Here is a 21447-nt window from a genome sequence, read left to right on the forward strand (position 1 = left end):
TCCCCCTTATGGCATCCACAATATTTGCAGGGATCCTATCTCAGTTTTCCCTCCTCAGGGCTCTGAAGAACTCCACTAGAAGCTTTCTTAATAATATCCTTCCTTGGGTATGATTTATTACCATAAACAACTCAAACAGTCTTCAAAGTCCTAAAATACCATCCATTAACACAGCCAAGAGATTTCTGGCAGTCTCAGGGCTCTTCTTCAGTTCCAGCCTGTTTTTTACCAGACACCCCGGCCCCTTCTAGCTGGAATGCTGCCCTATTTTTCCCAATAGCAGCTCCCTAGTCTTCCTACCTGGAGTTCTTTTGTTCCCTAGGAGAAGGCCCAATGCACTCCTGGGTCAGTCTGTTCTTCGGCTTGGACGGGTCAGCAGGCAATCTCTCTGCTGGAACCCCAGCCCTCAGCTTTTTCCAGCCTCAGGAGTGGCCTAGCCATGTTGCCGGCCAGGGCAGAAAATGTTTTTTGTGTCACTCCCCAGCAAGTGTCAGAGCAAAAAAAGCCAAATGGTGCAGCAATAGGCCTGGTGCCTTCTGGAAGTTACATCACAGGGCAACCACCCTGCTCACCCACCTAGAACCTGTCCTGTCCAGTCCCAAATCTCTGGCTCTTCTAACTTGGGACTCTCTCTCTCTTTTACCCTCTCTTCCTTCTCCCTTTAATAGCCCCAGATGCGACTTAGCCTTCCTAATAGGTCCAGCTAGGGAATATCTGTTCTAGTGCAGGAAAGGTGGATCCGATATTTGACCAGGGCTGGCTGGCCCTTGGGCCTTAAAGGGGCAAACTGCCCTGTAACAAGGTCACATTACATTAGTCTTATGTGAGCCCTCACATACTATCAGTTGCAGGATTGGAGCCTTAAAGCCTGATTCTGCACCTTGGAATCAATGGGAGTTTTGCCATTGGCTACAATGAGTGAAGGATCAAGCTCTAAGTCAGTAGGTATGTTTGTGTGAATAAGGTAAGATTTGGCTCTCAGATGTTTAATTGACAATCCCTTACTATATGTAGCGCAGCTGGAGTGACCTAGAGAACAGCTAAGCAGTGTAAATAACTTACATTTTAGAAATGAATAAATCCTGCAAATTGAGTTTTTCTTGGTTCTAGTAAATCTATATTAAAATAGGCACTGATACCTTGTGACTGTTAAGATTAATCAAATGCAAGTCCTTAATGCAAATTTATTTAAATCTACGGTATAATCAATCTACATCCTATTGTATGCCCGCTTGCCTGCATATTACCAGTAAGGAGAATCTTACACAAGACATTACACTGAGGACACATGATCTGCAAAGGGCTCTGCTTACTGGGTGCAATTGAAGGTGTTGGTTCTAACCTATGAACTTGTAAATAGTTTGGGAACTGGCTACCCATGAGAGTGCTCCTATCTGTGCATGATACCGCAGCAGTTGAGATGAACTGACAATGTATTTGAGTTGGATAAAACTGGAGAAGGCGGCTGGCAAGGTGTTCAAAGTGAAGGAAATCTGGAATGCAGTTCCTCCCTTGGTCTGACAGAACTGGAGATGGTATTGAACTTAATGGAACACTGCAAGGCCTATCTCGTCTCTCAGCAATCTGTTTTTTGAAGAAGAGTGTGAGCTATGATTATTTAAAGGGAAGTACCACGTGGTGATGAGGGAGTAGTTAGTATTTAATCTTTAATAGGTGAATAAATGGGAGATACTCTATTTGAAAAGAGACGCCTAGAAGTCATCTAATCCAGCCCCCAGCACTGAGACTGGACCACATATACCTAGACCATCCTTGACAGGTATTTGTCTAACCTGTTCTTAAAGATGTGTATTCAAAATAAAATAGATATAAGTAAATTTGATTAAAATAATTAATTCTGTTCCACACTTACAAACTCAGACCCTAATCCTGCATGTGTATTTGCATTATGTTCCATGGACTACTCTGATGCATAAAAGCATATCTAGGATCAAAGCATTAGAGCCAAATGTTGCTGACCTTACCCAACAAAACTCCTATTAAAATCAGTTTTGCGACTGAATTCTGAGACCTGCAGAGTGTTTATGGAATAGGGACCTGTTCATGTGAATTCTTGAGTGCCTTCGCCTCCACTGACCTCTTCAGGGATTTGCCCGCAGAGTAGTTTTGCCAGCATAAGAACTCCGGAATTTAGCCCATTGTGCCAAGATAAGAGAAAATGTATTTTTATTAAGGAAAACAAGCTGTAGGCAGTTGCTCCTTCTCTAATTTTAGCAGCATAATTAGCATTAACTTATTAACTTTTTGAGTGCAATGCAGAAAAGAAACATACCTCAATTTCTACATTCATTACTTACAAAGATTATTTTGTGAGTCATCTATCAATTCACATACTGTAATTAACACGAGCCCTACAGTTAATTGCAGCTTTACAAAATAGTTTCATAATCACTGTAGTGACTTCAAAATAATCTTTTAATACATGTCCTGAATATGGTATATAAACAAGCGCTCATCAGAAATAAATAGATGAGTAAACATTTCTGAGGCAGTCTAGCTAATTTTAGTATGAGAAAATACTGAAGGTGGTGGACACAGACAATGAGTTGTTTAAAAGATATTTCTGTCTCTATATTTGCATGGACAGGGGTGCCAGCATTCAGGGAGATATCTTTTTAATTGGGATAATAAACTAAGAAGAAATCAGTACAGTTTATAATTTCTGTATATTACACTGCAAAGGGAGAGTCTGAAAGAAGGATTTTTTGTTAAATACATCTCTGAAATTGCAGTTATAAAAGAATCTTCAGCAGCTCTGTATAAATTACTCAAATTATTGCAGATCAAAACTAAATGAGTAAAAAAATAAAAGTATCACTTTCCCTTGATACTTCGTGAGGTTAATACAGGGAGATTTGGGTTCATCAAGCAATTAGAATTCACAATAGAATTTAAAATAATCTAATAATGGTTTGCCATTATTCCTCCTAAAATTTATTATGAATCACTTTCTCCACAGAAATATGATAATATTAACTGGACTAATATTCTTCCTTTCCTGGTCTCTTGAGATGGATTTAATTTTCATACTTATTCACAAATTCTTTATTTTTTTCTGATAGCCTCTCTTTGCCTCTTACTAGAAATTATTCTATCAATGCACCATTCAAAACGTGATTTTTTTTTTTTACCTCTGGTCATTAACATAAACTAAACTGAATATCTGTTACTTTTAGTATAAAAAGATTCCCAATTTCCCACATTTCACTGTAATTAGAGAGTATTGTTATGAGTTATGGGTGCAAAGCATCATAAATCAGCAATCATGATTGCAGGATAAGATTGTCCAGCTTGGAACCTTTAGTTCTTTGCCAAAAGAAATGTGAAATAACATGAATTTGGATGAAAATCTTTCCTTCCTATTGACAGAGTTTTTGAAAATTGCACATTTGATTAAATATATGAATGGGATGTATCATGCAATTTGGATTTAGCATAGTTGATTTATTGAGAATTGGTCTGTATAACCCACACTTATGTATTCCTTTCTTTTGGTACTACTTCAATTTTAATCATGAACCATGTAGCAGAGAGTTTGCTGAGCTTTGACTCCACAAGCTGAACGGCGAGCTGCGCCCTGTCAATGGCAGCGGAGCTCCATGTCAGTGTGACAGTCCACTGATGTGTTTCAGCTTCCGGTACTGGAGTCTTGGTTAGTACATGTATAATGTTGGCCATTTGTGACTGAGACAGTTCCTATGAACTCCTTTCTCATAAACCCAGATAGCAATAAGCATTCTGGATACTTCTGTACAAATTTAGGACGTGGATAAAGAAGCTTCAAGTAAATTATATGTATTTGAAAATAATCTAGTTCATAATATAGATCATCAGCTGAATATGAAATATAGAACTGTAGAGCTATAAAAAGACAATATACACCAGAGGAAAACTAAACCGGTATATTTTAATTCTACAAAAATGTATAAATATTTAAATTTACAACAAAGAGTATCATTATACCATTTAATAACTGTTACAACATTTAAAATGTGCAATTCTTTATCCACAATCTACTTTTATAAATATAATTTGAGTTTGTGTCTCAAACACTTATTCAGGATGCTTTATATGTGAGTCCTTTAATCAGCTGACATCCCAGATCCTTTCTAGCTCACAGAGAACATAAAATACACAAGAGTCCGTACTTTATAGATAATTTTCTTTTTAAATAAGGATGGATTTTGTATGCTTAAGATTGTAATGGCTACGTTTGAAAAGAAACACTTACTAAGCTGTCCTGAATACATACGGTTTGAGAAGGAAATGGGGGCTTCAACATATTTGAACAAGACTTGATTTAAGCAGTTATTAAAACTTCTTAAGAAGTAAGAAAACAAACACTTTGACACTAAAATTCACACAACCTAGTTAAAACACATTGCTGGTGTTCATTCAACACCTTAAGATCATTCAATAGCTTATATTTAGTAGCGGTTTAAACATGGTGTAATCTTACCAGATGTGTTCAGATACTGTACAGTTTAGCAGCTGACTATATATTCCATATATTGAAATACAGGAAACAGAAAGATGGTTAGTGTACACAAAGAGAATTCTGAAGTGATAGCTGTCATAATAGTTAATTAAATCTTTGATGTTCTGCTGAATTATGGGCATTAAAGATTTTTAGATGATGGATAGAATACATAAGGATTTATGGATTATGACATTTACCACCACTTACGTCCTTTTTCTTTCCCCACACTGTTCATATCCGTGAAAACAATACAATCTATTTAATAGCTGTAAGCTTAAGCATCTGAACAAGAATTGCCTCATGTGAGACTGTACTCAGCATCTACAAATCAGATGCAACTAAAATTTATGTTGATCTTTACTTTGAAGTGCAAAAAGCAGAACACATAGGTTAACAGTACAGTACTGGTCCTTTCTTAAAAATGTTATTCATACTAGTTTACAGTAAAACAAAAATCAAACAAAGACTAACAAAAATCATCCCAAGGAATAGGACAATACATCAATCCAGAATGATCCTTCCAGTCAAAACTGACTCAATAAAACTCTTATAATTTCACTTGTTCTCATATTTTACAACGGTCCCCTCTTTCCCCAGTAACTCCTGCGGGTACGGGGGTGAGGAGAAACTGCAGCACTTTTGCCCTATTTACAGTAATAACTTGCCCTTCAAAATGCCCACTTTGTTCAATACTGTTGACATGTTGCTCTAACCTCATATGCGGCTTTCATTCCCTGAAAGGAACTCTTGGAAAATATGAGAACTGGAATTACTGTTGCACTAGCAATATAATCATAATATACAGCACTTTATAGCTTTTTATATTTTGAACACATTGTACAAACATTATTTGTTAATCCTCACAAGATCCTGCGAGGTAGGGAAGAATTAGCTCCATTTTACAGATGGGGAGACAGATTCAGAAGTTAAGGCCTAATTTTTTCAAAAGTGGCCTTTAATTGTGGGTGCCTCAATTTGTGAGTGTCCCACTTTGGACACCACAATTGATGCAACCAAAATTAACCACCACTTTTGAATAATTTTGGCCTAAATGACTTGCCAAGGCCACACAGGAATTCAGTAGTAGGAATTGGAATTAGAACCCAGAAAGTTCCTAGCCTTATAATCATTTCACTAGCCACAGTTCTAAGGACATGAAATGGCACTGTTATGTTGCAAAACCTCCTCCCAAATTGCATCAGAATTTAAGATGGCCCTAGAATACTTCAAGATCAATACAATAGCCACTTGATGTGAATCAGGACCTCTCTCCTCATCCAAGTTGCTTATATTAGATTTATTTTAGATGGCTGCTTTGGTTTCTATATTCTTACATAGGGAGCAAATTTGGTGCTCAATCCCACTGAAATCAGTGGGCATACTCAAAGCAAGTAAATTTAAGCACATGTGCTTTCGTGTTTGCAGGATGAGGCCTAAGTTTTGGCTGTAATGCAATTCTGACAAGCCTTTGAACTATGTGTCTGCTCTAAACATGAGTACTCGGTGTCATTATCCATCAATAAGCACAACATAAAACAAACAGATGTATTACTTTCTTTTTTCTAGTCTAGCAGCTCATAATATAGTAGTGTAGTTGTTGATAGAATAAAGGTGCATCAACTGTAATCAAGGAGTATAACAGTCCAAATTCACTGCCATGGAAATATCCACTTTACAGAGAAAAAGGTATTAAACACTGTAGTACAGCATGCCTACCAAAAAAGAAAGATTCAACAGTTTCACGATCTGTATTTGAGACTCGACTCTTGAAATCAATCTAGATATAGTGCCATTCCTTTGTTACTTTCCAATAATGTCAAGAATATTGTGCAATCAGAAATATACAGTGCAACTCCACTTAGCAACCTTTACAAGTTATAGTTAGATATTATTTAATAAGATATTAGAGGATAAAAAAAGATGGCAGTCATACCATATGCACTCCTATAACATTGCTAAATGATGTTAGACATTATAGTTGTTTCCACTAGCATCACTACTGCTACAGGGGCATTATCAAGGCAAGTAGCCAAATATGTGATCTACGAGATGAATTTTGAAATAAGGGTGTGCATGGGCCAACAACCCTTTGAAAGGCGATGACTGAAAAAAGTGATAATTTGTTCTGCATGAAGCTTGGCATTTAAATGATTTTGTTTGTGATTTTTTTAATGTTCCTTTCATGTAGCAAAATTATAGCCCTGTTCAGTTTTGATAGCTGTGTGCACGCATTAAAAAAAAACACCAAGATACGAGGGCTTGAAAAGCAGCTACTATGTATGCATAGTAATGATTTTTCAAATTTAATATGCATTTGGTATTCATTTAATGATCCATATCAAGAAAATGTGCATGAAATATCAATCAATAGTATGCAAATACATTGTACTGTTAATACACATTCACCAAAGTAGCTAGTACACAGAAAATGAAGTCAATTTCCCCTTCCTGCTCCTAACACACAGGTTTGCTTTGGGGAAGTGTTGATGGTTGATAGGGATAGAATCTATCCACTACCCCTGGGTCAGACGCTGGCCTTCTGCTTTATTCCTGGTTCTGCTGTGCTGGGACCTCCCACGACCCTTATGCTCTTGGGCAAATGACATATATTAAGACTATTGAACAAAGTCCAGCTAAAGCATTTTTATAGCAGATCCATTATGTGGGGCTACGTGCCAGAAAGATTAGCTGAAATATCTGTTCTGAACATGTATTAAAACAACACAAAATACTTTTTGCAAACTCTTACTGTGTTTGTTGATATGGCATTGGTTCCTATGAAGCCTTTGATACTACAGCATATCAGCAGCACATTTTTATACCCATGTTAACAAAAGAAATTAAGACAAAAACATTATTTAAAATTATAAATAAGCATCTATCATAAACCTATTAAAGCATGAAAGTTCAGAGTTAGAGCTCAAACTCCATCCATAGCCTGTCCCTTTGTGATTAAATATTTCAGGGATCTCCAAACTTTGGATGCCTATATATACATTAGTCTGCTGCTCTATTTATGCTCAAAGCCATAGGCTACGGATTGAGTTTCAGCCCAATTTTTTACTCAAATGGCCAAATTCTACCACCAGTTCCATTTTCCATCCATGCAGCCCTTTGGGGTTAATGAAGGTGCACATGGGTAAATGAGGCCCATAGTGATTCGTCTTTCTATTGTAGAGGATACATGGGTAATTCTAATTTGTGTTAAGCTGGGCTACTCATATATATTGCCCACTCTCATTAATATCATTCAAATGTCTTTTGCTGAAGTTTCATTTATATAGTTTCCATTTTTTACTGCATTCTTTATTCAGTTTTGCTGCTTTTACAAAGACTGTTATGTATAGCGATTTCATTGTTCCTGGCACAAAACATGAAACATTTGTTATGTACAGTAAATTTACTGCTCAGTAACCATTTCAGTTTTGTACCTCATTGAGTACCAAATGACACAAGATAGCAACTAATATTTTCACCATGTTGCCATGGAGGGCCAGAACAAAAACATTAAATTTATAAAACAACTGATATAATTTTGCACAAGGTAAGTAGTTTCATAAGGCATTTTACATCATGTCACTTTCAAGCAATATTATGTGACATAACCAGAAAACAAAACCCCCAAACTTTTTGATATTAGGCCCATAAAGGTTTTTCTGGAAATACTTCTCCAAGTGTACCTGGTGTTGATAGTAGCATATATTATGCTATTTATAGCTTCTAATGTGCTTTGTCTGAATGGACACAACTTTTGAAAGGGCATGTGCAAACATGCCATAACAAGAGAAAACCAAAATGACTTTGTTCTGACAGTTGGACGTCTGAGAGCTTCAAAGCCTTTCATTTCACTAAGAACAAAGGAAGAGGAATATCCTTTCTTCTGATTTATATAAGTGAAGAATGAAAGCCTAAACACCTTTCAAGGCCTGAGGAAACATGGGAAGTCTCTTCTAGCTTTAGGCACCCAAGGTCATGTTACGTAGCAGCCACTGCTGGGATCGACTTTCGCTGCAATCCTTCATGGTCGGAACCATTTTGTCCTCCTCAGATGGCTCATCAAGACACTGGTTGCTGTTGACATGTCGCAATGTGAGGCGCTGTAACAAAAAACAAACAAAACTAAATGAAATAACTGCCATAAGATAATTAATGTTGTGAATTGAATATTTAATCATTTTTGTCTTATTCTAGCTACTTTAGAGGTCACAAGAAAGGAGTGTGTAATCCTAGTCAAATGTCCCTGTTCAAACTGTGTCATCCACCAAGTGACCAGTACCACTTGCATAGCTCTGTCACACAGTGAATGCTAACACCTTGTATCATGCCACTTTTCACATTTTTGATTAAAGTAATGGGCTCACCCCTTCTATAGATGTGTGTCAAGGCCATGCCACTTAAGGAGTGAGGAACTGTGATGTATGTGTAAAAAAAAATGTAACAGGCAAGTTCAAATTAAGTGCACGTGACTATTATTTCAAAGCAATTATATTTAGGTTCAAGGAATCAAAGGTCCAAAGTCCAGTCCAGACCAAGTCCTGCCCCACCCCTTCCATACTCCTCACCTTTGAGGTTGTGGGGATTATAGTGTGTGCAACTGAGGGTGGATTTTACACACTCTAACAATCAACCATTGTTTCTAAAAAATTAATCCTTAAAATATATTTTTCAATTCTCTTCTCAAAAATGTTGATATGCAATCAGAATGCACTCAAATGATTAGCACTAACATAATACTGAGTAGAACCCCAGAGCCAGTGGAGTGGCTCAACATACCAACGTTTGCAGTGGATTGCAGTGATTTTCAATTTACATTCTCCCAGGGATTTGACTTGATGTGATTGTGGTGGGTCTCTGGTTATGTGGGTTAGTGAAGGTAATGACAGGGAACTTTCACACACTGTTGATCTGGAGCTAACACTGACATGACAGTAGTCACAGGGAAGTGTAGTATGGCTCCAAACCTATTCTATCCAGGAAATGTTCCTTTCACACCCCCTTCACAGGAAGGTGCCAATGGAGAACTCTGAGTGAGATGGAAATTATTTGGGGAAGCAGAGGAATAAGACCCCAAAAATATGTGATCAGTCAAAATAGGGGTGCTTCCGATCTTCCCACGTTGGCATTTGATTTCTGATTACAAGACTGGTCTTACTTCATAACATATCAAGACAACACCATGTGTACAATGTTGCTTGTGTAGACACACAAACACACACGCACGCACACACTCTTGATTAAGAGAAAAATTAGGTACACTTCAAGTTTGTTACATGAGTGAGCATAAGGGCTGGGGCTCTGTGTTAAATAACTGGGTACCTCCGAAGGAAAGCAGGTGGCCTTCCTCTTCCTTCCCTTGAAATCTGTACACATTAATTTTAAGAAGGATACTGGATATTTCTCTAAAGATCATATTTTTCCTTTATTTGGGGAGCCAAAGGAGACTGAAAGAAATCATTAGGAAACTGCTGTATTAACTAAAGTAGTTGGTACCAGTTCTGAAAATTAACACATAGTACTGTATCCACAGATGGGGTAACATTCAAGAGTAAATCTTTATCCCCGTGCATACACATAAATACATCCCAAATTGCACATCTTTGGAAGAATTATATAATACATTTTAAAAAATGTACAGTAGCAAGCCCTGACTGTAATGTAGAACTGCAGGGTCAAACATATGACCCAAAGTGCAATTTAATCTGTCCTTTCAAAATATTAGACACCAACTCATCTGTCCCGCACAGCAATGGCACATTCAAAATGTAAATGTTATTCAAGTGCCTTACCCCAGAACTCACTGGATCACTGGACAGAATCCTATTCCTGCCCCTCCCCCAGAAATCAGCATGTAGATGGGAGAGGGATTTTACTCCAGTAAAAGACTTTGTTTGCAAAAGTGCCTGACAGAGAAGTTCTCTTCAGTTTATGAAAATAAATGTAAAGGCTCCCCACCGACCCCTTTGCTCACACTACAGTATTTTATAGACCATTCTGAAATGCTTATGTGGTGTGGTCAAACAAGGCTAGAGCCATGCCATTTTATACCAGTCAGGCATAGATTGTGACTAGCCCGAATGAGGCTAAACAGGGGCTGTAGGATTCTTTCCTTGTATCACCATGTTAAGGCTAGCAAGGTCTTGGCATCAGTCCTCAGGAGAGTGCAGGGATCATGTGCCATATGCTCTCCAAGGGAGCAAGTGAGAATAGATTTGGTGAGCAGAGTTATCTGGCCCCAGGTGGAGAAATAAACTGCACCTTGATAAGGGCTGTAGCAACTACCTCCCTCCCCCATACTGTCAAGAATCAAGGTCTGCAGCACACCCGCTCTGCAAGCAGGGCCTGCAGCAGTGTGTTTCTGGGCAATCTAATGAGCACAGCTGGCCTGTAGTAGGCAGCCTGATTGGCCACACCGCCCGATTGGTTGGAAGAGTCAGTGGACAGCTCTTAAGCCCAGCAGCAGCAGTTAATTGGCTGCTCAAAACATCTGCCCATGGCTGTGATAGACCCTGCCTGGTCCCAGCCTTGTCCCATAGGTATGATGCTGGATCTAACCAATGGGCTGGACCACCCACATCCCAGTCGCTGACACAGCACAAACCAGGTGCCCAGGAGGAATATTTCCTCTGAGGAATCTCTCTGAGATCCATAGCTGCATGATCCCAGGAGGCACTGTAATGCCCCTCACTCAGAGTAGTGCACAAAATGCACAACCTCGCCCCAAATTCTTCCTGTTAAAGGTAACTTTAGGAGGTGACCAACACATCAAAACCACACAGTAGTTGTGAATCAAACAGAGAATTAGCTATGTGCTCTGGGCATGCAAAACCCTTTCCCCAAGAATAAAATCAGCCCTCTTGTGACTCCAAACTGCAGACAATCCCAAATGAGAGAGTAATTGGAAGGTATGTCCTCACTTGCCTCCCTCCCACAAAAGGTAGCTAACAAGTTCAAACAGCAGTGACGACACAGCAATTCAGCTCCTAACTTAGGTTAGTATCTTGATTTAAACCTCAGGCTTCCCTATAGGCCTTAATTCAAGCTGCTAATCTGAGTTAAAAGCTGAATTGCTGTGTCTTCACTGTTATTTTAATTGGAGCTAGCTAATTCAAATTAGCTAACATGAGTTAAGAATGCATTTTTTTTTTTTTTGCATGAAGACATACCCTGGGAAGCAAATGACTCTGCTCAACCATTTCTCCCCTGAAAAGTACACAGAAAACATTGAATAAGTTGTTATAGCTTTTTTTAAATGAGGGGGTGGATAAATGAACTATCATCAAAAGCAACATCTAAATTGCAGTCTGGAAGTTTGCGTATTGTATGCTATCTTCTGCAGTAATCAATGCAGAAGAGCTCTTACAATATATATCACAAATGCCCGCAGCATTCAGAAAAAGCTGCATAATAAAAATCCAGCATCAGTTAACATTTTACATTCTCATAGTGCTTTTCAACCTCCTGGTTTCCAAAGTGCTTTACAAAAAAACAGAATTTTCATACACCACCACTGGATCACAGAGGGGAGATTGGAGCACAGAAATGGTGTGTGTTGAGGGCCTAGATGGGAAATTTTGGGCAAGCACCCAAGGACAAGCCCCTAATCATAAAAAGTGCAATGGGATCTGCACATGAAGCAGATAAAACCTGTTTTTAAAGTCTTATCTAAAAGACCTTCACACATTAAACTGCATTCTCAATGTATTTGCCTCAGAAGTATGAAGGGCTGAGTCAACCCTGCTGAAATCTGAACCTAGTTCTAGGGATGCTAGATATTGCCAAGACCAAAGGCAAACCTCACAACTCAGGTTCAATGTGTTAAGGTCCAGGGGAGTTGACACTGCATCAGGAGAATGTTATGGGAATGCATCCAGCTTTGTATTGGGACACAAAGGGTTAGAAACTCGGTGGCAACATCACTGCTGAGGATGGACCTTATTGGGGACACGAATGAAGATCAGGCTATGTAATTCTCCCCATGGGGCAACACTGTAATAAGATGGACTTTTGGTATGGGGTATGGTATTTCTAGAAGCTGCTCCACTGAATTGCTCGCAGGCATGCTGGGCCCACATTGGTTAAGGGACCTCATGGATTTAGGCTGCAAGGTAATAATAAATAATGTATTATTTACTGGTTAATCACAGTAATGAAGTTGTAGCCAGCAGTCTTTAACCCAGAGATGTGTATTATATGCTGTACCCGTCCTTAGGTGGTGCTCAGTAACCACAGAGTGACAGGCTGTCAATTATAGTACCTTGACAACGGACATGAATTTCAGTCCACCCTTGCCAATTCAGTTTGTTAAAATGCCTTTTTTTAAAAAAAATGCTATTTTCTCTTAAGACATGTGATAGCTGTAATTATATCACCCAAACATCCCTCCAATCTATTGCAGAAGAGAATAGTACATTACAGTTCATGCTGGATTGACATATGTCACATTTCAGCATTTTATGCAGCACATAATTTCTCCTGGGACTATCCTTTAAGTAAAGCTTCCCCAGAGGTCTGCTCCTCAGTTCAAAACAAACTGTTATACAATTCCCAAAGAAAAGCCTACATCTGTTTTACTAAATCATTCAGGGCCATTTAATACTTATTCAACGCTGGGAGATAAGCCATCTTTCTCTAATCACAAGAGGAAAGAATTAGTAATATTAACAGAAGTAAGCTTGTTTATTAAATAACCCTCTTGAAAGCATTACAAATATTTCACTTATATGTTTTTAAGATCAATTAAGCTGCTATCATTCTCTACTACAACCAGAAATGCAAACAAGCCTAGAAATGATACTGCTGCCTTCATCAGTTGTTCCTTTTTATTCAGTGTATAATTTCATGTAAGGCATTATTGAACTTTTCAATTGTCTCCTAAAAGCGTTTTTCTCCATTCTATCATTATTAATGCTATTATAGAAAAGGCTCCTTTGTTTGCAAAACAATCAATTACACTGGTAACATAACACACATACGGACCCAGTCTAGAATTTCCTTTTAATGTCCAGAATCAGAATGATTATATGGAAGTAGCTTTAGTTATAGCAACACTCAGAAGCTTAAAAGCAAGCTTCTGTATTTTCTTACTCACCGAGTATATGTAAATAAATATTTTCTGATGAACATACGATTCACATGCATTATGACAAACATAGCAAAATAAAAATTGAAGATCTCTTTACACCAGCAGTTCTAACATGTAATTATAAAATCAAAGTGATGGGAAAATAGTTAAGTATTATCAAACTGCTTAGAGGAAATGATTATTATGAATCATTTTATTTGAAAAGATACCAATAAAACGTTATTTAAATGAAAGGTGAATTAACATTTAGAAATATTTTTAAAATACTGAGAAAAGCCATTTCTCAGCAATTTTTTTTGCTACACAGCTGTTATACAGTATACTGAGAACAATCATACCTTAGTATACTATTGTATAACCATTACATAGCAAAACTACATCTCAGAAACAAGATTCTGCTAAAATAATACTTTAAAACAAGATATTTAAACATAAATGGATCAAATTCTAGAATCTATAATAAGGGCAACACTCCCATTTACTTTACTGAGAGTTTTGTCTGAGTAAATAAATACTATGGTCCTGATTATGCAAACTAATGCGCATAACTTTAAACACGTGTGTAGTGTCATAGGGTGAAATCCTGTCCCTATGGAAATCAATGAGAATTTTGCCATTGATTTCAATGTGACCAGGACTTCACCCCTAGACGTCAAAGATACTACTCTTATGTTTAAAGGCAACCATATGCATGTTCGTAGGATATGGGGTGCATGTAAGCAATGAGGGCCAAATCCTGCTCCAGGCAATGAACATAAGTGGCTCTAATACGTCCAATAGGACACTTGGTTAGAAAGGCAAGGAGCGTTTAGCACATTTGCTATGACTCAGTCAATAGCAAATGGTTACTTAAATTATCCATTAAAGATAGCTAACATTTTGATGACGGAAATGCATTTAAAAATAAATACAAGTTTCCCCAACATATTTGTCTGTAACAGCAACTCTTCTTTTAATTAGTAGTACCTGTGTATGTTGGAATATATTTCTATAAAAGGATCCAGATCCATAGCTGGTGTAAATTGCCAAAGCTCCATTGAAATCAGTGGAATTACAACTTGGCCCCAGATATTTTTAATGCATTATAATGAGTATAAAACAAAAGTGAGATGAATTAAAAGGTATAAAATGAAAAACAGCATTTTTCAGAGAAAATCTTAATTGAAACACATTTATTTCACTCTTTAATACCAACCTCCAACAATTTGCTAAAGGAAATAATCAGAGGGGCTGTAAAAAATATTCCTAAAAACTTCCAGCCTTGTGTAGTTTCTTAGTATCCACATTTGCAAAGGGCTACCATTACAAGTCTCCACGGTGGGACCATGGGTGCCATCCTCTATTTTGCTTATTGTCAGACACGACTGGGTGATTATATGAAGAAAGGTGTGGGTCTGCGTGACAGAAAAATTGTAAAAGCAAAAAAAAGACAGCAAGCATGAATAAAGGAAAATTAATTAACTTTTCTATTATGCTTCTATAACAGTACATCAGGAAAATTATAATAAAAGGTGGTACTCTCAAGTCTAACTGTATCTGTGAGCACTGTTCTGCTGTTGGAGGACATCCTTAAAACTTACAGCATTTGGATAGTTTTAACCCACACATGAATTGTGTACACATAGTTCACTTGTTCCCTCTCCCCCAACTCACATTTGTTTGTTTCATCATATGCTAAGATTGGAGTAAAGATTTTTTTTAATTGCACAAGTGCCCAGTGTCTAGCACAGTGAGTACTTGATCCCCGATCGCTATTGAAATGTAAATAAATACTATAATGAATAATGACATGCATGTTTCAAAGAAAAATGTTAGAAGAGAAGAATTTGACTGCCAGCCAATTGACTGACAGTTTCCTTGCCCCTATATTTCCAGATAGAATCATAGTAAATTGAGATGGGAAGGAGCTATTATGTCATTAAATCCACCCCCTGCTAAAACTGCAGGATTCAGCATATTATGGAACACTTGCAGGACACAGTATAAAGCTCTTTATCTGGTACTTTGTATTAGATTATGTAAATGTTGGCTCCGATCATCCATCATGACATCATGAAAAATATATATTTTCCCATAATCTATCATTTCATTGGTGCTCATCAAGGATACATATACAGATACTATTCAGTTTAATGAATGCACTGAATATTTATTTCCTTCTGCCTCATGCTAGCATCTGTGTCCCGCTATAAAACAAACTCATGAAATTGTCTTCCTGTAGAGTTCATACTTCAGGGACTTGCTAATCAATATAACATTGAGACCACTCAAACTGAGTCCAGGGTTGATGTGTTTTACAAACCTGGTGGAAGGATGTTCACACAGCGGGGAAATCAGAGAACCCTGCCTTCTTCTCAGCCAGCCAACTGCTTTGCTACCTTTCAGCTACCAATCCAATGTCTGCTAGACAGCTCCTGTCATCCTGATGTGGGGAAAGGAGCAATCCTCCCCCCCACACACTCACAACATCTGGGGAGGTGGGTTCTCTGTTTTGACCACACTCAGGCAAAACTCAGTGAATCTGGCTAAGTTTCACTTCTACTTTTTGTGCTGTGTTAAATCTAAAATTCATAACTCAAGTGGTATGAAACCACATGAGGGAACATCCTGTGATCCTGAATTATGAGTTGCAGATTATTGGATGGATGAACAAGTTTGTGCAGTTTATACAGAAGACATGCCTTCTACAATCCTTTTTTGTAACAAAGGAGAGAATTTAACTTTTACTGGGAGGAAAAATGTTCATGAATAGCTCCTAGAAATATGTAAAAGTTGCACCTTAAATCTACAGAACCTTACCCTTCTGAAAACCTGTATAAAGTTTTGTATATGTAGAGTTTAAACAGCTACATTACATTTTTTGTCACTTGAAATAAAACAATGACTTGAATACAGTAAAGCAACTTTTTAGTGTCTTGAACCAATATACATTGCATATATCTGTACAGTATGTTGTGAGAGTCAATATATAGACTATATAGGCTGTGGGATGTCATTGCCATAATTTTTTAGAATTAGTTTAATATTAATAGAAAGTACTGTCATTAAAAACAGAAAGAGCAGTACCCACAGAAATTACAGCTAGTCCTGAATGAGACCTTTCTTTGAAATCGTATTTCATATAATCCCTAAAACAAAATGTTACTTAGCGCTTTATGTATAAACCATTGCAGCCACCCCAATTTTTGTTGTAAAGTAAAAAATAAAACACATCGAACCCACAAAGAATATTCAAGAACAAATATCCTTATAATGTCACTTTGAATAACCACCATGAACATAAATTTTTGTTTGTTTCATTATGTATCATTGCTTCACGTTCATATCCCTCTCATCTGTCTACTTCTCTATGAAGGAAAATCATTGTTACATAAACAAATTAATGAAAAGATTTAATAATCTCAGTGTATTGCATGTTTATATGTATATATGATAATTAGATACATATAATTAGCAGATTCAGCAGATAAGTAGAAATACAGTGATGCATTATTTTAATAGACAGACCAATATATTTGACTTTTCTCAGACAAGTCAGGTCAGATCTGGTAGCTGGTGTAAATCAGCTTAGCTCCATTGTCTCAAAAGAGTTATGTTGACTTATGCCAGTAGAGAGTCTTCCCCGTATTGTTTTTCTTTCAGTCAAATGTGTCTTTTTAAAAACGTAGGGAAAACATGCAAAATCTAACTTTTTTTTTTCCCATTTCAAAAAATGCATTGGTTCTTTTAGATCAATTGTGGTCAGACTGCAATTTACCTAAATATCTGATTTATAGGCCAGATCCTCAGCTGGTATAAGTTAGCATGGCTTCATTGACTTCAGTATACTGGCCCCATCAGTTTACAAAGTGGCAGATAAGCAAAATCTATAGTTATTTTCATGATGCAGACTGGCAAATGTGAAGTTAATAACACATCACAGCAAGTTAAGTCAGTCACGATTGCAAAGGCTTATCAAACTATTCAGTCAACGTAAGAATAGTTGCTCAAATTAATTGGACACATACTCTTCTATATTTCACCACCATCACTTTTGTGTTGTATTGTGGGGGAAACATTGTTTTTGAACAGTAAGTGCCTGCTTTTGCATCACTGAAGTCAACGAGAGCTTTGCTACTGACTTAAATAGGCATCAAGCCTTAAATGAGGTTTTGTTTAGCAAAGTCAGTTATGGTTTCCCAAGGGCATAATTACTGCATTTGTTTGGAGTGAAGCAGACTTGACAGAATATGAGGAGTACATTTTATAAAAAGGACCAAATTCTGTTCTCTGATACATGCATAGGGCCCAAATTAAATTCTGCTGGGTGCCCTGGATGCTCATCGGAGAGAACAATTTGACCCAGTATACTGGAAATTGTGTGTACAGCTTCCATTAACAACAGATTTTGAAGATGTACCCGAGTTATCAGCCTCTCTAAAAACTAATGCATTCCACATAAAACATTAACACCTATAGATACTGCACAGTGAGTAACTGAAAAGTTAAGATCTATCATCTTGAAATACAATTACAGAAAAGTACTAAGTAAAGGTCACTTTTGTACCACACCACTACACGGAGAGGGAGATACTAAACTAGAATTTATCACAGGAACTGCAAGTGTTAGTATACTTACCTCAAAGCTATATTCCCATTTACCTACATACTGATGGAAGCACAGAAAGATGAAAGAAACAATGACTCAGGAAAAAAAGTCTTTTGTAAATCCCTCATCTTTTTCAGTGAATACTTATCCAATAGGTTTATACTATAATAATGTTAGGTGATGCAAATTTACCAGAAAGGACCAAAACCTGAAATCTTTATTCATGTGCTAGCTATAAAAATGGTTATTTAATAGATTATTATTATTTTCAGGAAGTACGGCAGGTTTACAATAGATAAAGGTTTACACATTTTTTTCTTGTACATATTTCCATATGTTGTAAGACATGCCATATACATTAGAGCCACCTGGATTTTCATGCAGAAATGACATTGTCTTTGCCAGTTAGATGAGCACAGGCACAGATTCGTTTCATATGGTTTACATATGTATGTCATGGGCCTGACTGTTACTGTAATATAAATATTACATAATAAATTCAAATCAGGAATGCCAGAAATGCTTGACGATTGTGAGATGCTCAAATACTACACTAATGGGGGAGAAAGAGAGAAGGAGAGAGACGTTATGGGCTTTGGCTTGACTTTGCAAGCCACAATATAGGGTGAAGCACCTGAGCTGGCTACAAATCTAGAAAGAGATAAAACTAAGCGAGAGAGATATCTAACACCATTTTAACATCTAGTTATTAGATTATGTATGTTAGCCTAAACTTTATAGGATAGGCCAAAGGAAAGCTGGGAAATTCTATTTTGTCTCAACCTCTGGATATAGGTAATTGGTGAGGCTGCCCTTGTAATTAAATTGTCAGATTTCAAAGGGGAAGTAGGCCAAGAATCTTAACATGCTATTTGAGAAGTGGGAAATAACAGCATTGAGAATCAATGAAGAAAAAGGATGAATTAAAAACAAAACAAATAAAATACGTTTCCTGCCAACATTGAATCATATCTCACAGAAATATTCAAATTAAAAAAATGCTATAAACAAAAGTATACTTCATGAAGAAGTTAGAAATAAAGTAGATTGCCCAGCCTAGAATAGCCTTCTTGGAGAATAACTCTTTCAAGTGGTGGTCTGCAAGCTGCAGGTTTACTGCCATTGTTGTTTTCAGTGGCATCAAACTCCCCTTATTTGGACTGTTGCTCTCTTAAAATTTAACTGTGACCCTATGATCAATTATGCACATAAGGAATTTTATCTTAAACCTCCAAAGAAAGGATTTAATGTTGGACTCTTGTTCTGTTTTTATAGGAAACATTTTCTATCTGAGCTGTTTTTGCCCATAAAAATCCCAATTGGAATAAACCAAAGTGGTGATGGCTCAGTGAGGATGACTCTCTGGGAAACAGCGCATAGCCTAAATAAAACAGTTTTGTTCTCAGATTGTGTGCATGTGGGTAGCAGAATTTTCAGTCCCGAACTGTAGCAACCTGCATGGTATGGCCAGTAGTAGTGTCTACAGACTGCTATTTCCATGTATATATTTTTATGGACAAGTACTTGCACAGAATTCCCACTGTCTATAAGCCATTCTGCCCCACTGTGTTGTCTCCCTCTTCACTCTTTCAATGAATGGGTCATGATGGTGCTCATCCCTAGCCCAGACAGTGCCTGCTCCGCACTCTCACTGGAACCATGCCAGTTCTGTGTTTTTCACAGCCAGGAGGATTTCATTCCAAGCATAACAGAGTTATAACAAACATTACAATTGTTTCACGATAGGGGATAGAAACAACTTTGGACTGACAAAATGACATCTGGGGTGGATGGCCTGTGATTGCAATTACTCACTCTCAGTCTTCCAGTAGGTTATTTATTTCTCTTGATTCTGTCTGGAACCTGCTCTGTTTCTTTTGTCTTTTCAGTGAATGCAAAGAAAAACCAAGACGACTCCATTTTTTTAGGGTAGAGTCAAGAAAGGGCCTAACAATCACCTCTGACTGTTCATCTAATTATATGACATGAAAATAATCTTTGTAACTGCACATGCAACCCCAGTGTTAGTATTACACTGATCACTGGGGTACTGGTGCTACAGTATGCTCCCATACTACAGCATTCAACTAGCATTTTTCAGTTTTTAACAATTGGTCTTTTTGCTTTGATGTGGAAAAAACCCTGCCCACCTGCTAATATCTGATAGATCTTCAGTTATGGTTCCCTTTGGTCTGCTTGTAAGACAGTATTGAAATTAAGATTTGTCCTTTGTCCTCAAAAGCTATGCATAGTAGGTCAAGTACTACTACCTGTGGATGAGATTCTAGTGCCACCAACTCAAGATCCATTATTATTGATCACTTTAAGCAACTGCATTTTAGGACCTAAAACATGCTATAAAACATTGTAATTGGCCCCACTCAATGACGTGTCTGAAGAGATGTGATAAACCAACCTGTAGCACTTACTTGGTAGCCTGCCAGGTGAATCATAAACTTGAAGGCAGGCAATTTAGCTGCTAATGCTTATAAGGCCAGATTTTTAAAGGAATTGGGAAGCTTTTAGAACTCCTAGTAGGCACCTATCTGCATCTTTAGGTACCTATACACTCTTAAAACTCTGGCCCATAAGGATGAGATCTTCAGTTAGTGCAAGTCAGTCTTGCCTTATTGTAATCTATAGAGAGGCTGATTTATACTAGCTTAGGGTCTGTCTCAAGGGCTCTAGCACCTTCTGGGTCATCCCCGAACATACACATGCATAGCTCAAACGAAAGAATTATTCCTTATGTCTGGCAAAAAGGAAAGGGTGGAAATACCTTGGCAGACTGGCTTAGTCAATTACAATAAAAAATAAATACTGCTATTCCTAATTCAGGGCAGTCCAACAGATGGTGACCTTAACTCATCTGACTTTCCTAATCTAGCCTTCTTTTAAAGGGCAACTGAGAGGCCAGGGTTCAGTCCTGTTCCTTGTCTGTAATAAGATTTGGCATTTTTTTCCAAACCACCAAAGTTCAGGTTGGTGTCATTCAATTAAAAATCCTAGTTTTGGCTCATCCCTAGAAGTCCAGTGACCTAGGGTATGATAAGGATGATGCATGGTGTGTGTGTGTTTGTGTTTTCAGGGGGAGTCCATCTGATATGCACCCAGTAAGCAGATTACATAAATATAGGTGGAAGGAAGGTTTCTTAGATTCTGGTCTTCAGAGAAGGACTCAAGTGATCAAAGAAAGGAAAATGTACAGAATTTGAGAGGTGACCATGAACCACATGAAGCTGCATGCCTGTGATTAGAGTAGCATAAAGAACAGCT

General features: G+C 37.6%; 1 protein-coding gene across 1 annotated transcript in view; it reads right to left on the reverse strand.

The window, feature by feature from the left end:
• Positions 1 to 6723: 6723 nt before the first annotated feature.
• Positions 6724 to 21447, reverse strand: part of GALNT13 (polypeptide N-acetylgalactosaminyltransferase 13) — a 317135-nt gene continuing 302411 nt past the window's right edge. Inside the window, exon 13 of the mRNA XM_067549430.1 lies at positions 6724 to 8598. Within this exon, the coding sequence (XP_067405531.1) occupies positions 8458 to 8598 (141 nt within the window). The 3' untranslated portion in view covers positions 6724 to 8457. The remainder of the gene's footprint in view (positions 8599 to 21447) is intronic.

Source organism: Emydura macquarii, unplaced genomic scaffold (assembly GCF_026122565.2).
Source record: "Emydura macquarii macquarii isolate MOO-44397 ecotype Brisbane River unplaced genomic scaffold, CSIRO-AGI_Emac_v2 contig_1253, whole genome shotgun sequence".
In the NCBI taxonomy this organism is placed as follows: domain Eukaryota; kingdom Metazoa; phylum Chordata; order Testudines; family Chelidae; genus Emydura; species Emydura macquarii.